Here is a 13,781-nt window from a genome sequence, read left to right as displayed (position 1 = left end):
CCAGGTCGTATTGAGAGAGTCATATGTGATACCATAGTTGAAAACATTTTGTAAGCTGTAATACACTAACCAAACGCAAGAGATTATCAGTATTATTGTCACTGAGAAGTTATTTATCTGCTTTAATTCCCTCATCTGCAAGGTGGGGACAATATAATATGACCTTTCCCCTATTCTCATCAAGACACTGCTATAAATATGTGCAATAATAACTAAAGTCACTCAGATTGGGGTGTAGGGAGGATGGAATATGTTAAGTAAATAATGGGTATCTATTCAACAAACATACACTGAGTGGCTACTATGTACAGGCACCAAGTTAGGTTGTAGACATACTGAAAGCAATAAATGGCCCTTCCCATTGAGGAACTTACTGTCTAGTAGAACATTATGGACACAGAAAGCTCTCGTAATACAGTTTATTAAGTAGTAATGAAGTAGGAGGCTGAACTCAACTCCAGGGGCTGGGCTCGGACACTGGACCAAATTAAGGACTAGCTAAAACAGTGAGTGGAAGCAGCTTTCCATAAGACATGCCTACCAATGTGCCATGTCAGTTTACCGTTGCCATGGCAATGCCCAGAAGTTGCTGCCCCTTTTCACAGCAACAGCCCAACAACTTGGAAGTTACCACCTTTCCTAGATATTTCTACATGATCTGCCCCGTAATTTGCATGTAATTAAAAGTAGGTATATGCCAGGCACGGTGGCTCACGCCTGTAATCCCAGCACTTTGGGAGGCCAAGGAGGGCGAATCACCTGAGGTCAGGAGTTCGAGACCAGCCTGGACAACATGGTGAAACCCTGTCTCTATTAAAAATACCAAAGTTAGCCTTTAGTCTCTACTAAAAATGCCAAAATTAGCCTTTGGTATTACAGGTTAGTGCACCTGTAATTCCAGCTACTCGGGAGGCTGAGGCAGGAGAATTGCTTGAACCCTGGAGGGGGAGGTTGCAGTAAGCTGAGGCAGCACCACCGCACTCCAGTCTGGGTGACAGAGCGAGACTCTGTCTCAAAAAAAAAAAAGCGTAGGTATAAATATGACTGCAGAACTGCCTCTGAGTTGCTACTCTGGGCACACTGCCTATGGGGTAGCCCTGCTCCGCAAAGAGCAGTGCCTCTGCTGTTGCTGTGCACTGTTGTTTCAATAAAAGTTACTGTTTAACACCACAAGCTCACCCTTGAATTCTTTCATGGGCAAAGCCAAGAACCATCCTGGGCTAAGTCCCAATTTAGGGGCTTGCCTGTCCACCATCAGTAAAATTAGAGAGAGTCACTGTATTAGTCTGTTATCATGCTGCTAATAAGACACACATGAGACTGAGTAATTTATAAAGGAAGAGGTTTAATTGACTCACAGTTCAGCATGGCTGGGGAGTCCTCAGGGAACTTACAATCATGGCAGAAGGGGAAGCAAACACGTCCTTCTTCACATGGCGGCAGCAAGTAGAAGTGCTGAGCAAAAGGGGGAAAGCCCCTTACAAAACCATCAGGTCTCATGAGAACTCACCCCCTATCACAAGAACAGCAGCATGGAGGTAAGGCCCCCATGATTCAATTACCTCCCACTGGGTCCCTCCCACAACACATGGGGATTATGGCAACTACAGTTCAAGATGAGATTTGGGTGGGGAGACAGCAAAACCATATCAGTAACCAAGGTGGACTCAGTGTGCATGGTTGGCAACGTAGCATGGTGGTAAGGATCATAGGGTCTACACTTGACTGCTTGAGTCTAGATCTGGACCATTTACTCCCATCTGACCTTGGAAAAGTTCCTAAGTTCTCTGTGCCTCAATAAAAGGAGAACAACAACCAACCGTATTAGTTTGCCAGGGCTGCCATAATAAAGTATCAAAGCCTGGGTGGTTTAAACAACAGAAATTTCTCTTACAGTTCTGGAAGCCAGAAATCTGAGATCAAAGCGTTAGCACAATTGAGTTCTCTTGAACCCTCTCTCCTCACCTCTCATATGTGTCTGTGTCCAAACTTCCTCTTAGTATAATGACACCAGTCATATTGGATTGCAGACATCCTAATCATCTCATTTAACTTACCTCTTTAAAGATCCTAGCTCTAAATAGCCTATGGAGGTGCTGAGGGTTGGGACATCAACACATGAATTTGGAGGAGGGAGAGACACAATTCTTCCCAAGATCAACCTCAGAACACTGTAGAAGGAGTACATGAGACTACATGTAAGGCATTTAGCCAATGTCTAGAACACAGAGTAAACACTCAATTAGTATGAGTTATTATTATACGGTGCTATGAAGCCTATGTATTGTGAAACTCATATTTGTGAGGGAAAATCAGGGAAGGCTTCCCATAGGCAGTGACCTCTGAGAGGAGATCTGAAGGATGGTAGCATTAGCAGGTCGAGAGACAAGTTGCTGGGAGTGAGGTAAGTATACACCAGGCAGAAAGAACACAAAAATTATTTAGAGTTCTGCTTTCTTAAACTTTAATGTATGTATAAATCATCTAAGAATCTTATAAAAATGCAGATTCTGATTCAGCAGGTTCAGAGTGAGACATTTCTAACAAAGATCCCAGGGAATGACAGTGATACTGGTCCCTGTTCCACACCTCCATGTAGTAACAAGGTTATAACTGGGCGCAAAATCTCAGGAGGAAACGGCAAGTTATTTGAATATAGCTGGCATGAAAATTGCATATGGGTGGAGATTAGAGACTGCTGGACAGGGAAAGAAGAGCAGAGATGAGACCTGTGATGCTGGTCTCTGCTTAAAAGGCTAAATCACAAAGGGCCTTATAAGTTAAGCAAAGAAAGAAAGAGAGAGAGAGAGAAGGAAAGAAAGAAAGAAAGAGAGAGAGAGAGAGAGAGAGAATTTAGAGCACCAAAGACAACCAAAGAGCTTCCAAATGGAAAAATGGATTGAAGGAGAACCCCACTGGAAGAAAGAAAACCAATTAAAATATTTTTCCTGTTAAGTAGATGAGAAATGATGGTAGTCTGATCTAACATAGTGGCCTTGGGCATGGGGAGAAGTGGAGGAATTCAAGAGATATGAAAAGACAGAATCATCCATTTTGTGATTGGTTTGCTTGGGGGAGATGAAGGGAAGGGAAGACATAAGAAAGACCTGGAATGAGGTTATTGGGTTGGTTTCAGCTGCTGACTGTCAATACAAAACAACTAAGTACACGGAGAATGGCTGTTCATTAGGAGCATACACAGGCCATGTCTTCTCTGTCTCAGATATTCCTGCTAATTTTGGACATGGTCAGCCTGCTTTGTCCAAACCACCTTCAAAAGGCCTCAATTTCTACTAAGTACTCACCGCCTAGTAGGGCAACACAAAACCGGGAAAGTAAATTTGTACTTCAAAACTCAACAGTGATTTTTGTATTTTCTCCCCTAGTGTGGCATGTGTTAGCCTTCCCAAAACAGCTATTACTCCTTGAGGGCAATGGCCATGTCAAACCTATTGTTTCCATTCCCGACAGTGCTGATGACCAAATAGGCACTAAGAGCTGGTTGACTATTTGGGAGAATAACATCTAGATGATTACATATCAATGCCATTTGTTATCTCACAGACTGATTATAATAATAACATCTGTAAGTTGTTGAGTAAGTCTTTTACGTGCATTATAAATGCCATTATCTTCTTTGGGTTATCAGAATCCTCTCAGATCCTTATGTCCAGGCAGTTTGGATAAGAATTATTGAATTATTTTAATTGCTTCATTGATTATTTTAATAGAATGGAAGCCTACCATTACTGTTAAACTCCACTGCCATCTACTGTTCGTATAATAAAGTAACAAATTGTGCTCTCAATCTCCGAAACTCACCTCTATGCTCTATTCCTTACAACTGAATTTTTGTTTTCCTCAGATCTCAAGGGCTTTCTATGCTTTGAGCTTCAATACAAGTAGATGTAATTTTTAAATAGTTTTGTTAAACAACAATCCAGCATGATATTGATAACTTTCTTTCATGGGCAAAAAAATTTCATGGTGTTATAGAAAAGTAAACATTTTTAACTTAATGAAACCATGATCTTTTCATGTGCCTCCCCCCACATAAACAAACTAAGAGAAAAAGGTAATGGAATTACTGAAAAATGCATCCCCACCTCTAGGAGATATCACTAAATTGGACATCTCTGTCGGCCACATTCCATTCAGAGTGTGGCCCTCATCCTTCAAGGTCCTGTTTTCAAAGGACACCTTCTCCATAAAACCTTCCCTGATTCTTCACTCTGTAATTAAATTCTTCATCCCACAACTGGTAATTGTTATAACTTATCCACATAAACGAAGAAAGTAAAAAACTCCAGTTTAAAAAAATAGCTTTGTAAATCATCCCCCTCATCTTCCCTACTCTGTTGGTTCCTGTTTTTAGACCGGACTCTCAGGTGTAACAATATTATTGTTATTATTGTTATTGACTACAAATCACCCAGGTTCTTGGCATTTTGAACAAAGAATTGGACAAAACACAGACAAAGCAACGAAAAAGTGAAGCAACAAAAGCATAGATGTATTGAAACAAAAGTACACTCCACAGAGTGGGAGCGAGCTCGAGTAAGTGGCTCAAGAGCGCTGGTTACAGAATTTTCTGGGGTTTAATTTTTTTTTTGAGGCGGAGTCTTGTTCTGTCACCCAGGCTGGAGTGCAGTGGCACAATCTTGGCTCACTGCAACCTCCACCTCCCAGGTTCAAGCAATTCTCCTGCTTCAGCCTCCCCAGTAGCTGGGATTACAGGCCCACACCACACCCGGCTAATTTTTGTAATTTTAGTAGAGATGGGGTTTCACCATGTCGGTTGGCCAGGCTAGTCTGGAACTCCTAACATTGTGATCCACCGTCCTCGGTCTCCCAAAGTGGTGGGATTACAGGTGTGAGCCATCGTGCAGCATGGGGTTTAAATACCTTCTAGAGGTTTCCCATTGGTTACTTGGTTACACCCTATGTAAATGAAGGAGTGGCCCGTCACAAGTCTGACCGCATGGGAGGTGACCAATCAGAGGCTGAAGTGAAGGAAGTTACAAAGTTACACATGAAGACTTGGCCTGCAACCAGTCTGATTGGTTGTGGGACGGGACCAATCAGAGGTACTTTCCATTTTTCATTTGCAGTGCAGTGCAGTGCAGTGCAGTGCAGTGCAGTGCAGTGCAGTGCAGTGCAGTGCAGTGCAGTGCAGTGCAGTGCAAAAGGATCAGAGTAGCCTCTGATCCTTTTGTTACATTGGTGTGGAGAGGTGGGATTTCCCTTCTGATTCAGTTCTAGGAAGTCAGTGAGAATTGGCCTTAGGTTCCCTGCCTCCAGACCCTATTCTCCTGTCTCATTTCCCCACTGTCAGACATGATCCCCATAAATCTTTATGGGAGGCAGAGGGACCAATGGTCTTTCTTCTGCAACTGCTTCATGCTGATTGGGCTGCGGTGCCTACCTATTTGGGATCATGGAACTCTCACCCTGCTCTGTCTAGTGGAGACAGGGTAGCTTCTTGATAGCCAGGAGTGGTGTCTTCACCTGGAACTGGCTGAAAACCTTGTTGCATGATCATCTGAAGCTTGATGGTCTCTAGGCAAAAGGAAATTAATTTGGTTAATGGATTTAACAAATATGGTCCAAAAACCAAGGCAAGTATAATCATTAATAACGAGCCAGCCAGAGGAAGGACCCATGAACCCCTAATTAGCATTTTTGAACAGGAGGACCATGACTTGGACAGCTGTTGTCGTATCTTAGAAGCCTGGTCAGCTAATTTCCGGGTGGCATCCCTTACTAATTCTAATTGGTTGACATAAAAACAGGATTCTTCCTCTAGAAAAAGACATAAGCCACCTTTTCCAGCAGTTAGGAGATCCAGTCCCCTTCTATTTTGTAAAGCAACTGCCGCCAAGGAGTCTGTTTGAGTTTGTGTTGTGATGATACTTTGGGCAATGTCATCCAAGCTTTCCACAAAATCCTTGGAAAGTGTTGGTAACAGTATAGGGAAGTTGCAAGCCCAGTAACTCCCGTTCCTACTCTCACTGTTATTCCTAGCCCAGCCAAAAGGCGTTTGAGTTGGATGGCTCATTTGTGTCTGACGGTTGCAGTTAAAGGTATAATGAGGGATTGGTTGTTGAGAGCTCTCTCTCTCTCTCTCTCTCTATATATATATAGTGTGTTTGTTTTGAGACAGTCTCCCTTTGTCACCCAGGCTGGAGCACAGTGGCTCAGTCTTGGCTCACTGCAACCTCTGTCTCCAGGGTTCAAGTGATTCTCCTGTCTCAGTCTCCGGAGTAGCTGGGATTACAGGTGTGCGCCACCATACCTGGCTAATTTTTTGTATTTTTAGTAGAAACGGGGTTTCACTATGTTGGCCAGGCTGGTCTCGAACTCCTGACCTCAGGTGATCTGCCTGCCTCGGCCTCCCAAAGTGCTGGGATTACAGGCATGAGCCACTGCGCCCGGCTGGGAGCTATATTGATTTCGGAGGATAAAAACCAAGTGTACAGGTTCCAGTCCAGTTGGCTGGTAAACATAGTAGGAACTGGTGCTGCACAGGCAAAAGGCTCCTTGTTTTTCAAGACAAAAATTGTTTTCCATGGTGAACATGTGGGTTAGCTTGTTGTTTTCACTTTCCCAAGTGGTTAAGGTTCCTGCTAAAGTGGCCAAGGGAAAATGTGAACCCAGCTAGTGGGCCCACCTTCGCAGTACTTAGACTGTGTATCCTTTAAAGTGCCCTTAACTAGGATTGGTTTCCATGAAAAGCATACAGGTTTTCTAAATGATGCAGTTTGGTTAACTGCATAGCCTACATGATTGTGTGAGGGTTAATTTCTAGGGTGTGGTTGCACTGATGACTTCAAGTTCCCAGGACCTGAACAGAATTTTGGCTTCTTTCAATACAAAGTGGCATCTGGAATTTTAGCTCTGCGTATGTTGATGTTGGGCCCCTAATGGGTTTCTGTGGGAATGCACCCTCAAAACGTTGCTCTGATAGGACTGGAGAGGGTTTACTGCTCATCCTGTCATTTTAACCTTTGTCATTTCCATAATTTTGAAGTCTTATAAGTCGTCCAGATTCATTAATTCAAAGGGAGTTCCTCCCTGGTAGTTGGAATGATAGGTCATTTTTTTAAGGACCCAAGATGGGGCTGGGATTGGGATGGCAGTATATCTGGATGAAGATGGGAGATAAACAAAGCCAACAGTCCTTTGCCAGAGCTGAGCTGGTGGTATTTAACAGTCTTTGCATTAAATTTAATGTTCTCAATAAATACCCAGAATCTATTAATTGCTAGAGGGGTAAAGCGAAGCTCTGTTGGAAAATGAAGCTGATTCCCAGTATGCATGGTCCCTGTGTATACTGGGTATATACTGGGTTTCCCTGTGTATACTGGGTGACCATTATAGAACAAAAAAATACTTATTTGCTATTTTGTTCTATAGAATGGGAACTTCAGGGAGTGGACACCTATGCTGTCAGGAATGCTAGTTAGAAAAATGAATTAAAACACTTCACATATTACAAAGGAAGTGATTCCATCTATTTGGACGAAAGCAGTTAAACTGCAAAAATATAAAAAATGGCAACTATTATCCAGTCTACAGTAACTATGCAACAAAGACACCAAGGAAAGTTGGTAGACATTTACGTATCTCACTTAAAACAAGTCTATAAAGTGGTTTATGGTTTATTTTAAGAAGGGTACATTTTAAGAAGGGTAAAATCAAAAGCTTGAACAAGTGTTGGATGAGCTGATGAGTTTGTGGCAATTTACTTTGTGAATACTGTGAGAGTTTGTCCAACTCGCTGTGCTTAGGTACTAGATGGTGAGGATTTAAAAGGTCAATGCAGTAACAGCAGACCAGCACTCAAACATATTTCTCTTCTATTTCCTACTTTTGAATAAAAATGTCAGAAGTGGGCGGTGGGAAAGGAACAAGCAAAGGAGTAATTATTTGAATAAATTTTTGGCAAAACGTGGGTGTCTGACGGGGAGGCTGTGCGGTGGTGACCAACGCACCCATTCGCTGGGTTTCACAGAGGCAGACTGAAGTCCAGGCTCTGCTGCAGATTAACTGGGTGGCCGCCAGCAAGTCAAGTGACTTGCTCTTCTGTGCACTGCACCTACATCTACTTGGGTTCCTCTCACAGGTATTCCTGTTTTTCTTCTTTCTTGCTCCAGGTTACATCTTGTGGCGCGGCGCTCTCGGGTAGTCTGTGGAGTGGCCCTGTGTCCCTCCCTGACCCCTGGAGGATTCCCTAAGGTCACAGTCATCGCCTCCATCCCATAATTGCCATCTCTTCAGGCTAATGCATAACAATTATCAAAATTTACAGAAGCCCCACGCTCTGAAGAGCTTCTGGAGGGGATACTACTCAAGCGGAGGAAGGCAAGACAAGGACCTCCTCCCGTCATCCCCTCTTCCCGGGCCTCTTCTGATAAGGAATATTTGTAGGTGGGTAAGAAGGGCAGCGGGGGGGCGTGAAGGCAAAGACAAGCTTTTTTTCTCGTAGGAACACAAATCTTCTGGTCTGGCTGTGTTTCCGGAGGCATTTCCAGAGGACCTAGCGAGGACCAACTTCCGGCTGCGACTTCCGCGTCTTCCGAGTTTCGAGACCTGCTGCTTCCGCCCGGAGTTGCTGTGGGCTCCAGCAGTGAGTAGCCACTTCCGCCAGGAGTCCCTAGCGAACAGGGCGTGGAAGCGGGTCCTGAAGTGGCCTCCTCCTACTGCCCTCCGCTTGCCCACGCGGGACCCGGAGCCCAGCGGCAGCGGCGGTCCTTGGGCCTGTGGAGAGGGGTTCTCTGTGGCCCAGTCCTGGGCCTGGGGAACCGGGAGGTGCGGGAGAGGCGCTTGGGCCTAGCCCAGCCCCAGCCCCAGCCCCTGTCTCCCCGCGGCCGGTGCCGGCGGCTGTAGGCCTCGCCGCGCCCACCCAGCCTGGGGCGGGCCCAGCCTCACCGCCCGGCCCGCCCCCGCCCCCCGGGCCAGCCCCGCGCCGGGTGTTTCCGCTACTCTCCCTGCGGCGGGGTAACCGCCTCGCACCTCCCGGGCTCGGTTCCCTGGCTCCGGCCGCGGGGGGAGCATGGAGTTTGCGGAGCTGATTAAGACCCCGCGGGTGGACAATGTGGTGCTGCACCGGCCTTTCTACCCGGCTGTCGAGGGCACCCTGTGCCTGACGGGCCACCACTTGATCCTGTCCTCCCGGCAGGACAACACGGAGGAGCTGTGGCTCCTCCATTCAAACATCGACGCCATCGACAAGCGGTGAGTGCCTGCCCCACCCCAGCTCCGCAGGGAGCCGGGGGTCCCCTGTGGGCGCCCCGGGAAACACTTCCTGGCGTTTTCCGCGCAGCCTGCCGCCCAGCTGGCAGGCAATGTGAGCCCTCTGTGGCCTAGAATCAGGATTTACCAAGCTGAAACCCGTCCAGATGGAGGACCCGGTTTCCATTAAACCTGGATGGAGTTCTCAGGGTTATCGTGTGGCTGGTACCATCCTGATGATCATTTCTGGTTCGTAACACCATGTGGGTGGATTTTCGGCATTGTCTTTATAAATTGCTGCTGCTTCTTGCCCCATCGTATTCCTTGAATCGGTATTGTCAATCACAGTTCATGAAGTTGTGATTGGATGTGATTTAGGTAAAGTCTTTACCATTTTTGAGGAAAACTAAACAGATTATAAAGTTATGAGTGTCTACATGCCACAGAACCATTTTTTTATTTCTGAAAAATGTTCACTTTATCGTATTTCTTATTTCTTACCTTCTGGGTCATCAATTTAATTCTCACTAAGGGAGATTCTGATGTCTTCTCTTCATCTTTACTCAATTCTGCTTGCTGAAAGAACAGGGTTGGCTCTCAAGGAAAGGCATGGACCAATTAACCTCTTTTTTCTTTTTGTACTCCAGACTTTATCTTTCCAAGGCAGTGCCTCGAAGTCAAAAAGTTAAACTTTCATCTGCATTCAAAATTCCCGTCTCCTTAGTGGCTTCTCGCTAGCCAGGAGAGGGCAAACTGATTATCCGTTTTACACAGAAGTATAAATGAATGACGACAACATTTTCTATTGCCTCACAGGATAATTTGGATATTAGGAAGATTCCTAGAGAGGATATGCCTTAAAATAATAATTTCTTTCTTTCTTTCTTTCTTTTTTTTTGAGACGAAATCTCACTGTGTTGCCCAGACTGGAGTGCAGTGGCCAATCTCGGCTCACTGCAACCTCCACCTCCCAGGTTCTAGCGATTCTTCTGTCTCAGCCTCGCGAGTAGCTGGGATTACAGGCGCTCGCCACCACACCGGGCTAATTTTTGTATTTTTTGGTAGAGATGGGGTTTCACCATATTGACCAGGCTGGTCTTGAACTCCTGACCTCGCAGTCCTCCTGCCTCGGCCTCCCACAGTTCTGGGGTTACAGGCGTGAGCCACTGCGCCTGGCCTAAAATAATAATTTCTAGTGGTAGAATTGCAGGCAATTTGGGTGAAGCAGTGGTAGATTGATTGATATGAGCAGGGGGCTCTTATTAGTCTTCTCAAGCCACGTTTTGCTGTATAAAGTCTTCAGTGGGCCGGGCACGGTGGCTCACGCCTGTAATCCCAGCACTTTGGGAGGCCGAGGTGAGCGGATCACCTGAGATCAGGAGTTTGAGACCAGCCTGACCAACATGATGAAACCCCGTCTCTACTAAAAATACAAAAAATTAACCGGGCGTGGTGGCAGGTGCCTGTAATCCCAGCTACTCAGGAGGCTGAGGCTGAAGAATCGCTTGAACCTTGAAGGCAGAGGTTGCAGTGAGCAGAGATCGGGCCACTGCACTCCTTCCTTTGCAACAAGAACAAAACTCCATCTCAAAAAAAAACAAAAGTCTTCAGTGGTCTCTCATTGAAAATCTAAACCCCTCAGTCATTCATGGCATTCTGTGTCCCGGACCTAGCCTACTTTCTCACTTTATTTCTTGCCGTTTCTTTTAACGAGCCCTTCTTGCACTTCCTTTCATGAACGCTTTTTACCAGCCAGTCCTCACCATTTGCTGGTGCTGGTATATGTCCTGTATTCTGTCATCTGTGTATTTTATTGACTTCTTCCTTCTGCTGGAATGCCTTGCCTCTCTCAAGTTTGTTAAACATTTGCCAAGTGCCTTTATGTTCTGGACATTTTATGAGGCATTTAAGACACCAAGATAAATAAAATATATTACAGTTCTTGTCTTTCAGGAGTTCACAGGCAATGAGCCTGTTACCCATCTATGAGTATTCAGTTTAACCATTTCGACTGCTATCTCCTTCACAGATTCTTCTGTTAATTCCACAACTGGAATTCATTTTTATCTCCTTCGAAACGCCTAACTGTGGCTTGGGCATATAGACGCCTAGGAAATAAAAGAAGGATTGACCGCTGAATGGTCAGTGATGCCGTTGAATACAAATGAGTAGTTTTCTCCATGAGCATCAACTGCCTTTCCTTTCTTATTTACCTTTTATCGTGGTTACTTTGCGCTCATTCGTTTCCTCCTGTGTACCTTGCATTTACAAGGTGCTGTGCTTTGTAGTAGATGAAGAAGAAGCAGATAAACCATGGACCTTTGAATCTGTTAAGAGAGAATGACGAACTGTCCACACATTTTCCTGGGAAGCAGCGTGGTGTAGTGGAAAGAGCGTAGGGGAGGCATCAGATCAGAGTTTGTTAAATTGCTGCTTTCAAGAAATCATTACATCCACCTGTTTTCCATGTGCACTGTCTGAGCTGTGTGGCTGCAGTGGTGACTAAGACAAGGTGCTTAGGTACTAGCCAGGGAGATGGACAATCAAGGAAGTCCAGAAATAAATATATATAATAAATATATATATTTATTTCTTGCCATTTCTTTCAACAAGCCCTTCTTGCACTTCCTTTCATGAACACTTTTTACCAGCCAGTCCTCACCATTTACTGGTGCTGGTATATGTCCTGTATTCTGTCATATTTATTATATATATTTATATTTATTATATATAATATATTATATATTTATTTTTTATATATATATATGTAAAGTGATGTCAGGTAATAAGTGCCAGGAAGGAAAATAACGGAAGAAGAGAGGATAAAGAGCACCGAGAGGCAGTTTCTTTAGAAAGGATTTCAGAGAAGGCAGGTGACATCTGACTGGAGACGGGAATGAAATGAGGAAGCTAGACATGTGAGTATCTGGGGGAAGAGCATTCCAGCCAGATGGAACAGCGAATACAAAGACTTGAGACAGGGAACGTGCTTGGCATGTGCAGAGAAGAGCGAAGAGGCCAGTGTGGCTGCAGGGCAGGGAACAGAGGGTACAGAAAGTCGATGGTAGAGACTGGCTGGAGGGATAAGCAGTGGGGTCGATGGTAGAGACTGGCTGGAGGGATAAGCAGTGGGGTCGATGGTAGAGACTGGCTGGAGGGATAAGCAGTGGCCAGACCGTGGAGGGCCTGCAGGCCACTGTAATGGTTTTCATGGGCGCCCTTGGAGAGGTGAAAGCTAGGAAGCAGCAGCTGATAGACGTTTCAGAAGGCAATTCTGGCTGCTGGCAGAAAATAAACTGTACAGGGGCAAGACTGGAAGCAGCAGGCCCAGCTAGGAGAGTAGAGTAGTTCACATAAAAGGTGATGGTAGGCTGGGCACGGTGGCTCACGCCTGTAATCCCAGCACTTTGGGAGGCCGAGGCGGGCAGATCACCTGAGGTCAGGAGTTTGTCACCAGCCTGGCCAGTATGGTGAAACCTCATCTCTACTGAAAATACAGAAAATAGCTGGGTTTGGTGGCTCACATCTCTGATCCCAGCTACTCAGGAGGCTGAGGCAGGAGAATCACTTCACCCTGGGAGGCTGAGGTTGCAGTGAACCGAGATTGTGCCACTGAACTCCAGCCTGGGTGACAGAGTGAGACTCTGTCTCAAAACAAACAAACAAACAAAAAACAGTAGTGTAGTCATAAGGAATCTGATTTGGGATGTGTTTTTGAAAGTGGAGCTGCCTTGCCTTGCTAGTGAATTGTAAATGAGGTGAGAAAGTCGTTAAGGATGACTCCTTCGGTTCTGCGTCTTACTAGACAAGTGCCTTTGGGCAAACTACTTAACCTCGTAGAAACTTATGTTTGAATAATGCCTTACAAGTCTGTGGAATACTTTCATATATATCGCTTACATCATTTTATTTGATCCTTTCAACATGCAGGGTTGTATACAAGTTTTACAGTTATACCTGTTTTTTTTTAATGGACCTCAGAAAATTGAGTTAATACTACTCAGTTGATGAGTCATCATTTTCATGATTGATTCCTTAAAAGGTTTCCTCTGTTGTTGATTTTCTTCGTCCTAATTTTCACTCCCATTTCCCGCCTCATCCACAATCCCTGTAGGCAACCATCTTAGTTGTTGCGATAAAATAGATAACACTGTTGTGTGTGGCTCTGTGCACACATTCATGTGTGAGTTTAATTTGCCTAACCTTGATTATGTTGTAGATCTTGTTCTGCTTCTTAATATTTTGACGCAATACTCTTTCAAGATCTCTTCATATTGCTGTGCGTACAACCATTTCACTGCTTCTGACAGCAGCATAGAATTCTAAAGTATCTACAAGAGCTTCCTTAACAGACCTTTTAGGTAACTTCCAACTCCCAGCTATCACAACCAACTATGGTAAACATACTCATTCATGTCCCTTTATATAGTCTTGTGCCATAATTCCTCTGAGACTGCCCCTAGGATGGGATGGAGCCGTAAAGTAGGTGCGTATCTCATTTCACAAACTAATTGCTTTCCAGAATGACAATTGCAGATTGCCTTCCC

General features: G+C 44.9%; 1 protein-coding gene across 1 annotated transcript in view; it reads left to right on the top strand.

The window, feature by feature from the left end:
• Positions 1–7,650: 7,650 nt before the first annotated feature.
• MTMR9 (myotubularin related protein 9) overlaps positions 7,651–13,781 on the top strand; it is a 40,743-nt gene continuing 34,612 nt past the window's right edge. The window contains exon 1 of the mRNA XM_002818807.5: positions 7,651–9,237. Coding sequence (XP_002818853.3) covers positions 9,056–9,237 — 182 coding nt within the window. The 5' untranslated portion in view covers positions 7,651–9,055. The remainder of the gene's footprint in view (positions 9,238–13,781) is intronic.

This window comes from Pongo abelii, chromosome 7, assembly GCF_028885655.2.
Source record: "Pongo abelii isolate AG06213 chromosome 7, NHGRI_mPonAbe1-v2.0_pri, whole genome shotgun sequence".
In the NCBI taxonomy this organism is placed as follows: domain Eukaryota; kingdom Metazoa; phylum Chordata; class Mammalia; order Primates; family Hominidae; genus Pongo; species Pongo abelii.
The sequence above is the reverse complement of the archived record's forward strand: the minus strand, read 5'-3'. Positions and strand labels throughout refer to the sequence as shown.